The sequence below is a fragment of the Papio anubis genome, chromosome 16, assembly GCF_008728515.1.
Source record: "Papio anubis isolate 15944 chromosome 16, Panubis1.0, whole genome shotgun sequence".
Classification (NCBI taxonomy): domain Eukaryota; kingdom Metazoa; phylum Chordata; class Mammalia; order Primates; family Cercopithecidae; genus Papio; species Papio anubis.
In genome coordinates, this window is record NC_044991.1 from 30,314,085 (window position 1) to 30,328,091 (window position 14,007).

Here is a 14,007-nt window from a genome sequence, read left to right on the forward strand (position 1 = left end):
TTTCCACCTTTCACCTGTTATAAACAGTGCTGCTCACAGTGTGACCTCACAGCGTTTGTGTGGTCGTATGTTTTTATGGCTCTTGTGTGAATACCTAGGAATGGAGTTGTTAAGTTGTATGGTAACCCTGTTTAACCTTTTGAGGAACATCCAAACTGTTTCTCAAAGCTGCTGCAGCCTTATACATTCCCACCAGCAATGAATGCGGGTTGCAGCTTCTCTGAATCCTCACCAACACTTGCTATTTTCTGTGTTTTTGGTGATAGCCATGATAGTGGGTGTGAAGTAGTGTGGACTTGTGGTTTAGTTTGCATTTCTCTGATGGCTATGATGTTGAACAGCTATTCTCATGCTCGCTGGCCGTTTGTATGTCTTCTTTGGAGAAATGGTTATTCAAATTGGGTTGTCTTTTTGAGTTATAGGAGTGCCTTATACATTCATTCTAGCTACAAGTCTCTTATTTAAAGCACAAAGCTTTAAATTTTTAAGTCCTGTGTCTCTTTCTTTTTTTTTCTGTTGCTCATCATTTTGGTTTCTTTTCTAAGAAACCATTGCCTAATCTAAGGTCATGAAGCTTTCCTCCGATACTTTCTTCTTAGAGTTTTATAGTTTTTGCTCTTTCACTTGGGTCTTTAGTTTGATTTAAGTTAACTTTTTTTTTTTTTTTGAGACAGGGTCTGGCTCTGTCACCCAGGCTGGAGTGCAGTGGTGCAGTCATGACTCACTGCACCCTCAACCTCCTGGCCTTAAGAGATCCTCCCTCCCTGGTCGGGCGCGGTGGCTCATGCTTGTAATCCCAGCACTTTGGGAGACTGAGGCGGGCAGATCACAAGGTCAGGAGATCGAGACCATCCTGGCTAACACGGTGAAACCCTGTCTTTACTAAAAAATAGAAAAAAGTAGCTGGGCGTGGTGGTGGGTGCCTGTAGTCCCAGCTACTCCGGAAGCTGAGGCAGGAGAATGGCGTGAACCCAGGAGGCGGAGCTTGCAGTAAACCGAGATCGTGCCACTGCACTCCAGCCTGGGCAACAGAGCAACACTCCGTCTCAAAAATAAAAAATAAAAAAGAGATCCTCCCTCCCAAGTAGCTGAGACTGCAGATGTATGCCACCATGTCCAGCTAACTTGTAATGTTTTGTAGAGATAAGGTCTCACTATTTTGCCCAGGCTGGTCTTGAACTGCTGGTCTCCAGTGATCCTCCTGCCCCAGCCTCCTGATGTGCTGGGATTATAGGAGTGAGCCACCTCTCTCGACCTGAGTTATCTTTTGTGTATGATGTGAGGTAGAGTCCAGAGTCCAGCTCCATTCTTTGCCCACGACTATGCAGTTGAATGGTCTTCCATGTCGTTCATGATGGCAAAAGCACTGTGACACCTGGGGCTGGAGGCTTGGCTCTGGGGGCCCTGGCAGAGCCAGGGCTGTCTCCCTGAGAAATGCCTTGGCCAAGATATTCTCCTGGAAGTCTGACAGGGAAAGGGGTGGTGTCTTGGTCTCCCTGGTGCATCATTTGGGGTGCATGGCTCCCATCAAGCCCACCCCTGCTGCTTTGGCTTCTAGAGAAGAGCCTCTGAGGTGAGGTGCTTCTCCACCTCAAGTCCCTCCCCTTCGCTTTTTGTGTCATGAGAAACCCTTTTCCTGTTGGCCTTGCCTTCTGCCAACACTCTGGGAGCTTGTTCTGAGAAGCCACAGTTGAGAGTCTGTGCACTGAGCCCCCTGGCTCTCCTAGCCAGGGGCCTGGCTGGTATGCAGAGGTGGGCCATGCTCTGCTGAGGCCTAGCCTGCACCTGTGCCCACTGTGTGGCACTGTTGGGGGTTCCCCAGATAGGGACGTGATTATGGTGGGTGCCTCCTGGCCTCTGATGGCTAATTCTCCCGCTCTTGAACTTCTCAGGTGGCCCCCCAACCTGGCGTGAGATGGAGAGGTTCCCTCTTGGCTGCCCCCTTTGCCTGTGAGATTTCAGGTTGCTCATTTCTTATTCATCCATCCATGCTGCTGGGCATCTGTGCCTTGTGGTCTCCTGTGGGTGCCCCTTTCCGCCTACTGCTGAGTTCTCTACTCTTTGCCAAGCCGTGAGGTCAGGAATGAGCATAGGGAAGGTGCTGGAGCATGGAGTGGCTTGGCCTCAGTCTGGCCTGATTTCATTGTCCCCAGCTGTACCCCGTGTTAGGGGGGTGGCAGGTGGCAATTTGCCCTGACATGGCACAGCAAGGCCTCTGCATGGCCAGCCGATTGCTCCCCACAGGCACCTACGGGCTGAGCAACGCGCTGCTGGAGACGCCCTGGAGAAAGCTGTGCTTTGGGAAGCAGCTCTTCCTGGAGGCTGTGGAACGGAGCCAGGCACTGCCCAAGGACGTGCTCATTTCCGACCTCCTGGATGTGCTCAACAATGAAGAGGCGTGAGTGGGCGGGTCCTGCTGGGGTGAGCCCTGGTGTCTCCCAACCAGGGCAGAGGGAAAGGCAGGCCCTGCCGCCCTGGGAGGCCCGTGGAGGTGGCCAGGCTGGGTCCCCAGCTGCAAGGAAGCTGATGGACATGCTGTCCTCCCTGCCTGTCCCCTCGAGCCAGCTGAGGTTTCCAACACCAGGGACATTTGATGACAGGAGATGGGCCCAGGCCGAGGCCCAGGGGAGGCTCAGTGTGCCCAGAGGCTTGATGCAGCCACATGGGGCCCAGAGCAGATGGATGCTCCCCTCTGCATGCTGAGGGCTAGCGGGAAGTTCCAGAAGATTCTAGACACTCAGCAAACCCAGGCGGAAGAGACAAATCATGGAAATGAGTGGCCAGGGTCAGCACTCTCAGGGTTGATGCGGCTTCCCGCATGCGGTCTGTCCCCAGCGACCCTGGGCTGAGTGCTGGGCAGGGACTTGCAGTTCCGGGAACTGCCTGGGTGTAGGTGCCCCCACCCACTTCCTTGCCTGTAGGCCTCAAGGCCCCTCAGGTGCCAGGCACCGGGGTCTTGGTTGCCCCAGCCAGGGGTCCTGGTGCTTGCCGTGCCGGCCTTTCTCCCACTGAGCAAGATGCCCCACCCATCCCTCGCTCCCCACCCAGGTCAGACCACTGCCCTGCCCAGGTGACCCAGCATCCACTCCCACCCTGTCCAGCTTGCCCCCTTCAGAGAAGCCCTCATGGACTGTCTCCCACTCCTCCCCCTGGGGCCCCTTTCTGCCCCCTGTCTACCCTCCCTCTCCTCTGGGCCGCTGATCTCTGTGGCCTCATCCTTCAGCCTCAGCATCACTGCCTCATTGGAAGAGCCCCACCTGGGCGTGCCCAGCTGTAAGTCCACACTTACAGCGTGCCATCTGGGACAGGCCGAGGACCGGCCCTGGCTGCCCTCACTGATGGCTGGAGCCCCAGTGCTAGCTACAATGGCTGGTTTGAGTGGACTTCTGTCACAGGGGCAGATGCCCACAGGGCACCTCTTGGGGCAGGCAGGGAGCTTGTGTGTGCCATCTGGGGCCAAAGCTCTACGATTGAGTCATAAGTTAAGGGTAGATGGAGATTTTCCGCCTTGAGCAGAAACGTGTAGGAAACAGGCCTGTTGTGGTGGCGCATGCCTGTGATCTCAGCACTTTGGGAAGCCGAGGTGGGTGCATCACCTGAGGTCAGGAGGTCAAGACCAACCTGGCCAACATGGTGAAACTCTGTCTCTACTAAAAATACAAAATTAGATAGGCTTGGTGGTGCACGCCTGTAATCCCAGCTGACGACTGGAGCCCTGATGCTAGCTACAATGTCTGGCTTGAGTGGACTTCTGTCAGGAGAATCGCTTGAACTCGGAAGGTGGAAGTTGCAGTGAGCCAAGATCGAGCCATTGCACTCTAGTCTGGGTGACAAGAGTGAAACTCTGCCTCAAAAAAAGAAAAGAAGAGAAAAGAGAAGAGAAGAGAAAAAAGAAAAGAAGAAAAGAAACAAGCCTTGGCCGGGCGCGGTGGCTCAAGCCTGTAATCCTAGCACTTTGGGAGACCGAGATGGGCGGATCACGAGGTCAGGAGATCGAGACCATCCTGGCTAACACGGTGAAACTCCGTCTCTACTAAAAAATACAAAAAAAACTAGCCGGGTGAGGTGGCAGGCGCCTGTAGTCCCAGCTACTGCAGAGGCTAAGGCAGGAGAATCGCCTAAACCCGGGAGGCAGAGCTTACAGTGAGCTGAGATCCGGCCACTGCACTCCAGCCTGGGCGACAGAGCGAGACTCCGTCTCAAAAAAAAAAAAAAAAAAGAAACAAGCCTTGCAGTTCCCCGGCAACTCCCCAGAGCCAGTTAGGCCACCAGGTGGGACGGGGCTAGACCGAGCTATGGGCAGGCCACAGAGGGACTAATGGCCACCGCTTCCCTCCATCCTGCAGGCAGCTGCCAGACCCGGCCATCGAGGACCAGGGCGGGGAGTACGTGCAGCCCGTGCTGAGCAAGTACGCAGCTGTGTGTGTGCGCTGCCCCGGCTACGGCACCAGGTATTGCAGCCCGGTGGGTGCGCCACCTCCTATCCCATGTCCCACCTTCCACACTAGAGGGCCGGCAAAGAAGCCAAGTGCCCCCATGTTCCATAGCGAGGGCCAGGCTCCTTCCTCGCCTGAGTGGATTCCAGAGCTTCTGCCCTGTCCAGATGCAGCTACAGGGTGAGCAGATACCACAGGCTCCCAGGGCCCCATAGGCTGGGCTTTAGGAGCCAGTACATAGCCACACGGGGCCAGGATGGCCTCAGGGCTGCCTGCACATTGGTGGATCCCTGTGGGCAAACGCCCCAGCACCATGGTGGCACTAGGCCTGCGGGCTGTACCCTTGGGTGGCAGCTGCTGGCCAGCGTTCCCGCCTGGGGCTGGCCAGCCCATTGGCAAGTGCACAGTGCCATTTCTTTCAGCCCCTCCTCTATCATAGACTCATATTCCTGTGTATGAGGGAAAGGCAGGTGCCAAGTCCTCTCCTTGATGGCATGGCCACTGGGTCCCACCCCACGGGGAACACTGAGTGTGTGTCTGCCCTGGGAACCACCCTGTGCCAGGGCTGCTGGGGAATCCGGTGCCACCCTCTGTCTGCAAAGCCCACAGCAGAGAGGGTTGGAGGAGAGGAGAGTGCGCTGAATGTTTGCTTCAGGTGGGCTGGCATGGCCTGGGCATTCGGAGAGAGGGCACAGGAGGGGAGTCTTCCAGACAGAGGAGGCCTGGGCCCCAAGTGGTCAACAGCTTGACCTCTTGGAAGAACCAAGCGTGGCTGTGTCTGGGAACCTGGGCCTCCGAGGGGGAAGCGTGTGGTTAGCCCGCAGGCTTCTGTGTGCCGTGGCTCATGCTACACAGGGAGAGCAGGGCAAGGTGGGGTGGTTCCTAGTGAAGGTGGCAGGACTCACTTAGCGTGGGCCTGCGGAGCCAACCAGAAGCTCACATGCCACTGACGGCCCCTCATCATCCCCAAGGCTGAGGCTGCTGTTCTTCAGTGACTTGGCACAGCCTCCAGGCATGGGGGTCCTGCCTCTACCTGCCTGCATTCTTGCCTTAGCTGTAGCTGTGACAGGCAGGGCAGGGCTGAGGGACACCCGGTGAACGAGGGACCCTGCTCTCTTTCAGAACCAACACCATCATCCTGGTAGATGCGGACGGCCACGTGACCTTCACTGAGCGTAGCATGATGGACAAGGACCTCTCCCGCTGGGAGACCAGAACCTATGAGTTCACACTACAGAACTAACACCACCTCTGGGCGTGGCCAGTGGGCTCCTGGGGGGCCCTGCCTTGAGGGGCACTGTGGACAGGAAACCTTCCTTGGCCATACTGCATTGCACTGCCCGTGGCTTGGCCAGCATCCCCTGGATCAGGACCGTGTGGTTTGCGTGTTACCTGTCTGTGTCCCCATGCCCAGCTCAGGGTCTGCCTTTACGCCAGTGGGGAGCAGCAGAGCCTGACACCAGGTCTAGGACTGGCCCAGGTACACCATGAACATGTGGATACACCGGAGCCCATCTTGCACATGTACACAGGCACACACACGGCACACCCATACACTCCTGCACATGCACAAGCACACACACGCAAGGCATATACATGGACACCGACACAGGCACATGCACATGTACATGCATAGGTGTACTACACATGTGCACACATGCACAGTTGCACAGACATGCACACACACGATGCTGGACAAGGCAGAAAGGCAACTGTCACCTCTCATGTGCTTCTGGCCAGTGGGCCTTCGTTCTAGTCCGATGACAGGAGTAGGCTTGTATTTAAAAGCGGCCCCTCCTCTCCTGTGGCCACAGAGCACAAGGCATGCTTGAATTCTTGACAAGCAGACCTGCTCCTGCAGAGGAGACAGCCACATTTGGAACTGGGCACAAAGAAGACCTGAGAAAAACCCACTCTCTTTTTTTTGAGATGGAGTCTTGCTCTGTTGCCCAGGCTGGAGTGCAGTGGCACGATCTCAGCTCACTGCAACCTCCACCTCCCAGGTTCAAGCGATTCTCCTGCCTCAGCCTCCTGAGTAGCTGGGATTACAGGGATGTGCCACCACACCCAGCTAAGTTTTGTATTTTTAGTAGAGACAGGGTTTCACCAGGTTGGTCAGGCTGGTCTTGAACTCCTGACATGGTGATCCACCTGCCTCGGCCTCCCAAAGTGCTGGGATTACAGGCGTGAGCCACCGCACCTGGCCGAAAACCCACTCTCATAACAGAAGTGCAGACTCATTGCCAGATTCAGTGCCCTTGAGTGTGCCAGGGTGCTTTGTGTTTGGGACAATCCTGTGTGTGCCAGGAGGCTCCGTGTGCACCAGGGGCTCTCAGATTCCCGCTTACCCAGCTGGAGCCCATGGCCCTGGCAGCCCCATCTCAGCCAGCCCTGCTCTCTCCCTCCTCCCACCAGGTTAGGCAATCTTCATAGGAACCTGTACCCGAATGTGAGCTGCTGATAATAAAACTTGAGGCTTTGGTGAGCGCATTTCGAGGCCTTTCCCTTGTGTGCAGGGTGCCAGTGGGAGCTGTTGCGTCTCCCATGCAGCCAGACACCCTGGACAAGGCCCTTCCCACCTCCCCCTTTCCTCACGGCTTCTTCAGCCCCACTTGTGGATGCCTGTGGGTCAGCCCATCTGTCCTTGGGCAGGGGCCGCCGCGAGAGACCCCATGCGTGTGGGATGTGGTAGATGCCGGTTATGGGGCCAGTCACCCATACAGGTCTATCGGGTCGCCGTGGAGGCCTCACTGGAGGGGGAGGCAGGCTGGCCTGGACTTCTGTTGGATGGTGGGGGCCAGGGGATGGTAAGAGGGGCAGGAGAGCAGGTCTGCATCTGTCTCAGCCCCAGGAGCTCCTGGTTTGGGGCCAGCTCTAAGGAGCTTACATACCTGGACCTGGCCGACTATAAGGGGGTCCCGGATAGCCAATGCTGAGACGCAGACTTTTTAAAGCCTCTGGGCTTCCTGGCCTGATTGTGACATGATGCAAGTTCACCTAGGGAGGAGCAGGGACCTCCCCGTCCCTTCCCCTTCCTGCCCAGACCACTCTGCTGGGCTTGGAGCCCTCCATGGCTCACTTTGAACTCAGAATTTCTGAGTTTCCCAGCTGCGACCCAGGCTACACCCCCAGGCCTGAGGAGAAACTGAGGCCCCAAGTCCCATACGTGTCCTCTGAGTCAGGACAACAGGCTCCTGGCTGGGGGCACTGCCCTTGCTGCCAACACATTCACCTGCCCCAGTGGTCACCGTGTCCTGTGCTGGCGACCAACGCCAGCACCCAACCTGGATGGTGTCCTGCCCTCATGAAGAGCCCCCTGGATGTTCACCTCTGCCCAGTTCACCAGGAAGAGCAGTCTCTGCTCTTGCATGGGTCCCTCTGCCCCCACCCTGCCCAGGGCTCCCCAGTAGCCTGAGCCCCTAAGGAAGCACAGCCCTCAATGGTGATTCTATTGGTGTTATGAGTGGTGTCCCCCAAAAAGATATATCAGTGTCCTGACCCACAGTACCTCAGAATGTGACTGCATTTGGAGATAGGGTTTTTCTGGGGATAACCAAGGTGGAATGAGGTCGTTAGTGTAGGCCCTGATCAAACACGACGGCTATCCTTATAAAAAGGGGAAGACTTAGGCTGGGTACAGTGGCTCATGTCTATAATCCCAGCACTTTGGGAGGCTGAGGCAGGAGGATTGCTTGAGCTCAAGAGTTTGAGACCAGCCTGGGGCAACATGTCGAAACGCTGTCTCTACCAAAAAAAAAATACAAAAATTAGCTGGCCATGGTGACTCACACCTGTAGTGCGGGGCTGAGGTGGGAGAATCGCTTGAACCCAGGAGGCAGAGGTTGCAGTGAACCAAGATTGCACTACTGCACTCTGCCTGGGCAACAGAGAGACACTCTGTCTCAAAAAAAAAAACAAAAAAGGAAGATTTGGGCTGGGCGCAGTGGCTCACATTGTAATCCCAGCCCTTTGGGAGGCCAAAGCTGGAGGACTGTTGAGCCCAGATTAGCCTGGGCAACATAGCAAGACCCCATCTCTACAGAAAAATTAAAATTAGCGTGGCATGGTGGTGCACACCTGTAGTCCCAGCTACTTGGGAGGCTGAGGTAGGAGGATCACTTGAGCTCAGGAGGTGGAGGCTGCAGTGAGCCGTGATTGCACCACTGCGCTTCAGCCTGGATGATGGAGAAAAACCCTGTCTCTTAAAAAAAGGAAAAAGAAAGATTTGGACATGGACAGATACGCACACAGGGAGAACACCGTGTAAAGACTGGAATTCTGCTCCACAAGCCAAGGCATCACCAGAAGCTGGGAGAGGGGCCTGCTTCAGAGCCTTTCCTGGAGCCTTCAGAGGGAGGAGGCCTGCCGTCACTCTGATCATGGACTTCCAGCCTCCAGAGCTGTGTGACTATAATAAATGTCTGTTATTTTAAGTGGCTCAATTTGTGATGCCTTTTTTTTTTGAGACAGGGTCTCACTCCATTGCCCAGACTGGAGTGCAGTGGCAAGATCACAGCTCACTGCAGCCTCCACCTCCTGGGCTCAGGCAATCTTCCCACCTAGTCTCCTGAGTAGATAGGACTACAGGTGCATACAACCACATCCAGCTAATTTTTTGTATATTTTGTAGAGAAGGAGTTTTACCATGTTGCCCAAACTGGTCCCAAAATCCTGGGCTCACATGATCCTCCCACCTTGGCCTCCCATAGTGCTGGGATTACAGGTGTGAGCTACCGAGCCCAGACTGTGGTGGTTTTTTTTTTTTTTTTTTTTTTTTGAGACAAGAGTCTCACTCTGTCACCCAGTCTGGAGTATGGTGGCGCAATCTGGGCTCACTGCAACCTCCACCTCCCAGGTTCGAGCGATTCTCCTGCCACAGGCTCCGAGTAGCTGGGACTACAGGTGCGCCCGCCACCACATCCAGCTAATTTTTTGTATTTTTAGTAGAAACGGGGTTTCACCATGTTAGCCAGGATGGTCTCGATCTCCTGACCTTGTGATCCGCCCACCTCAGCCTCCCAAAGTGCTGGAATTACAGGCATGAGCCACCGCACCCAGCCGACTGTGTTGCTTTTTTAAGGCAGCCTTAACAGACTAACACAGTTGTGATCTTCACTTTACAGATGAAGAAACTGCAGCTTGGGGAGACACCATAATGGCCCCCCAGTTCCCAGCCAGGTGGAGAGGCAGACCCATGGGCCAGGACAGAATAGGATGAGCACAAGGTGGCACCTCTGAGGATGCCTGCCCCACAGATCCATGGTCCTCCCATGCTGGTGTCCCCACAATGTCTGGCACTGTTCTCCACTTCACCTTACTTGCCCAGGCCTACCCCATACCCTCAACTCACAGCTACACACTCTGCACAGCTCCTGCCCCAGGGTCTTTGTGCTCACAATTCCCCTGCAGATATCCAAACCACACTGCTCCCCCAATTCCTGCAGGTCTTTACTGAAGTCTCGGGCAGGCAACTCATTTAAAGTTTCAGTCTAGCCCAGCACGGTGGCACAGGCCTGTAATCCCAGCTACTTAGGAGGCTGAGGTGGGAGAATCACTTGAGCCCAGGAGTTTGAGGCTGTAGTAAGCCATGATTGCACGACTGCACTCCAGCCTGGGCGATACAGCGAGCCCCATCTTGAAAGAAAGAAAAAAGAAATAAAAAAGGAGGCTGGGCGCAGTGACTCACACCTGTAATCTCAACACTTTGAGAGGCCAAGGCGGGTGGATCACTTGAGTTCGAAACCAGCCTGACCAACATGGTGAAACCCCATCTCTACCAAATATACAAAAATTAGCTGGACATGGTGGCGGGTGCCTGTAATTCCAACTATTCGGGAGGCTAAGGCAGGAGAATCGCTTGAACGTGGGAGGGGGAGGTTGCAGTGAGCTGAGATTGCACCACTGCACTCCAGCCTGGGTGACACAGGTAAACTGTATCTCAAAAAAAAAAAAAAAAAAAAAGGAAGGAAAGAGGAAGGGAAGGAGGGAGGAGGAAGGAAGGAAGGAACTCTCTTTTTCTCTATGGCAATGAGCACGCACCATCTGGCGTGTTTTGTGCTAGGATTGTTTCTTGCCTGTCTCTCCATCAGAATGGGAGCTTCAGAAAGGCAGGGACCTTTCTTCTCTTGCCCCACCACCGTACTCTGATGCCCAGGCCAGGTAGACATTTGAGCCAAGAATGACAGTGCTGGTGCTTCCCAAGCCCCCATCTATTTGGGCCAACCTCTTGATGCAAGGCCCTTGTGCTAGTAGAGGGTATAGGGGCCCAAGGCCAATGCCTTCTAGAAGAGCTTTGGACGTGACAGCAGCAACGGCTGGGCCTGGACAATGGCCTTCCTGGCACTGCCCAGCCAGTCCTCTGTGGTTGTCGCCAGATGCACCTGATCCCTGAGTCCCCAGCATGGATCCCTTTCTCCCAGGCAGATGGGGAACTCACCTCCTTCTCAGATGCCACTTCCCAACATAAGCTGCTTCTGCCCTCTGGCCCCAAGATGGCCAAGTTGAGCTGTGTAGACATAGAGTCTGGAGGCATGGGGCTGGCCAACGTGGAGGCAATTCTATGAACACACATGGCCAGGCCAGGAATGCGGCATGGCCTCAGGTCTCATCCTGGAAGACCTGGGTTCCTGATCTGCCTGCAGACTTCTTGAGACCATGTCTTGTTCTCATGTGCCAGCAGATGCCTGGCTCATGGGTGAGCTGGGCTTAGGTGGAAACAGGAGCCCAGAGGGGAAAGGATCCTCCTCCAGCTTGGGGTGGAGTCCCAGCTTCCAGTCATCAATCTTTGCAACCCTGGGGCTGGACCTGGATAAGGTTCCATGGTAAGGATCCTTCTCCATCACCCAGTCAGTCCCAGGCTGTGTGGGAAACTGGCTGGGGTGGACAGGTCTGAGGTCTCAAGTCTGACAGGGGCCCGTGGAGCCTCCAGCTCACCAACCAAGTGTGAGAGGTTGCTGTGGTTGAATGGCCATGTGCTGGACTCTGACTGGCCCAGCCACAGGAAGGCCGGCATCCCCTAGCTGAGTCCTGGACCCAGACCCTCCAGGGCATGGAGGCCATTGTGAGGGATCTGGTGCTGAGGTGGCTGGGGAGGCCTGTGCAGGCCTACAGCTTTGTCATCTGCAACATTCCTCTCCCCACTTCCTTTAAACTTTTTCATTTAGAAATGATTTCAATGGCCAGGCACGGTGGCTCACGCCTGTAATCCCAGCACTTTGGGAGGCCGAGGCAGGTGGATAACCTGAGGTTGGGAGTTCGCGACCAGCCTGACCAAAATAGAGAAACCTTGTCTCTACTAAAAATACCAAATTAGCCAGGCGTAGTGGCACATGCCTATAATCCCGGCTATTTGGGAGGCTGAGGCAGGAGAATCGCTTGAACCTGGGAGGCAGAGGTTGCAGTGAGCCGAGATCGTGCCATTGCACTCCAGCCTGGGCAACAAGAGCGAAACTCCGTCTCAAAAACAACAACAACAAAAGAAACCTCATCTCTACAAAATATACAAAAATTAGCTGGGCATGGTGGCAGGTGCCTGTAATCCCAGCTACTCGGGAGGCTAAGGCAGGAGACTTGCTTGAACCCGAGAGGCAGAGGTTGCGGTGAGCTGACATGGCACCACTGCACTCCAGCCTGTCAACAGAGCAAGACTCCATCTCAAAAAAAAAAAAAAAAAAAGATTTAAAAGTAGAGCAAAAAATTCCAATATCTTTCACCCAGTTACCTCAAATGTTAACACCACACCCAATCACAGAAAAATGATTACAACTAGGAAATTAACACTGATAATGTTAAAGAAAGAATTATTGAATGACACTTGCCAAAGCACTGTAGGGAAGACTTTATTCAGGACCGTCTTGCTAGGTATAGGGACCATGGGAATGAGATTCTGCAGTGGGGGAGGGAGATTAGGCTCAACTCCGAATGGGCAAGCGGAAATTGACAGCCAAGGGGCAAGGGGGTGGGAGCTGGGTCAGCACATGGAAAATGACTAAGAAGAAACATCCTGGTAAGGGAGATTCTGGCTACACCAACTAACAGGATTTTTGCTGAAGACAGGCCATGGTGACCAGACATTTTCACCTGGGGGACAGTGTAGGAACGGATTAGATAAGGAGGGTGATCAGATGTCGAGGGTCCGGGGTGCTTCTTGCTAAAGTGACTCTGCAGGGTTCTTGCTCTAAGTGAAATTTACAAGGAAGTGCACAGATGGGCCTAGAAGAAGGTTCAGAAGCCTGGTTTGGCCAAGCAAAGAATCTATGTCGGTCCCTCCTCTTGTTCAAGGAAAGAAGAGATTATCTTTCCTCAAATAGTACAAGTCCATTTCCTTGCTGGGCTGCCTTTTGTTCATTAAGGGCCAGCTGAATCATCTGCTGGGACCGGCAGTAGAGGAGATCTCCTACATGGTCTGAGCCATCAGGCCTTGCATGTTGAAGATAAAAGCAAAACAAAGGTATTAGTTGGAACCAACTATAAACTCAGTTTCTGAGTTCAGAGGGCAGCTACTCAAGAAGATTTCCGGGTGCTGTGCTTGAAGCATCTTCAGATGGAGTAGGGGCTAACAGATTTTCCTGGATGGCAGTTTGCATGTCACGAAGGCTGCCCACAAATTATCTTCTGTTATGGTGCCATCTCTAAAGTTTCTTTTTTTTTTTTTTTTTCAGATGGAGTCTCGCTGTTGTTGCCCAGGCTTGAGTGCAGTGGCGCAATCTCGGCTCACTGCAACCTCTGCCTCATAGGTTCAAGTGATTCTCTTGCCTCAGCCTCCTGAGTAGCTAGGACTACAGGCGCACGCCAGCACACCCAGCTAATTTTTGTGTTTTCAGTAGAGACGGGGTTTCACCATGTTGGCCAGGATGGTCTCTGTTTGGGTGAAGGAGAAAGGACAAGATGGAGGAAGGTGAACAAGAAGGCATAATCCATGTTGCTTCCGGGTTCTTCCTCACCAACTTTCCCGCGCACGGGAAGATGCAGATCAACCGAGCATGCTCCAGGTGATGTCAATCCGAAGAGATAGAAACTTACCCGGCCACGCCTACGGAGATGCCCCTATCACGCCCTTATCCTGCCCACTGCCCTCCCCCTTCCAGTACCAATGCATAAAAGTCTGCCACTGGCAGGAGCCAGCGTGACTTCTTCGGCCCCCGCATTTGTGGACCGGAGAACATCACCCGAGAGCGCCGGTGCGACTTCCCTGGCCCCCCACACCTGAGGACCAGAGAACCTCGTCCGAGAGTGTATGCATATTTGCAATAAAAGACTGCCACTTTCTTATGTACTTTGGCCTCATGTTTAATTACTTAGCTCTCCCAAATTAAGTTACATTAAATTAAATCAAAACAGTTACTGCCAAATTAATTTAAATTAAAACAGTTGGTGCAGAAACCCGACCCAGGAGGAGACCCTTCCTCAACATCCCCTAAGGGTCTAACGAACCTCCTCCACAGCGAACCGGCTCTCAACCCAACCAGCCACGAACACCAAACAAGTGTTCCAGCTTTCCACTGGTGCCGCTCTGAGAATTTCTTCTTCGGTGAGTACTCCCCTTTGTTAACCATCTCCGTCCGTTTCCGTG

At 54.1% G+C, this 14,007-nt stretch overlaps 1 protein-coding gene across 25 annotated transcripts in view; it reads left to right on the top strand.

The window, feature by feature from the left end:
• TANGO2 (transport and golgi organization 2 homolog) overlaps positions 1-6,926 on the top strand; it is a 47,414-nt gene extending 40,488 nt beyond the window's left edge. For 10 of the 25 annotated variants that reach the window (XM_017945150.3, XM_017945142.3, XM_017945152.3 and 7 more), the window contains 3 exons: positions 2,245-2,398; positions 4,347-4,616; positions 5,559-6,926. In XM_017945150.3, coding sequence (XP_017800639.2) covers positions 2,245-2,398; positions 4,347-4,616; positions 5,559-5,679 — 545 coding nt within the window. In that variant the 3' untranslated portion in view covers positions 5,680-6,926. Of the gene's footprint in view, positions 1-2,227; positions 2,422-4,346; positions 4,617-5,558 lie in introns of those variants that run through there. The other 15 variants (XR_001892135.3, XM_009216814.3, XM_021921379.2 and 12 more) reach the window with 6 other exon arrangements.
• The last annotated feature ends 7,081 nt before the right edge of the window (positions 6,927-14,007 follow it).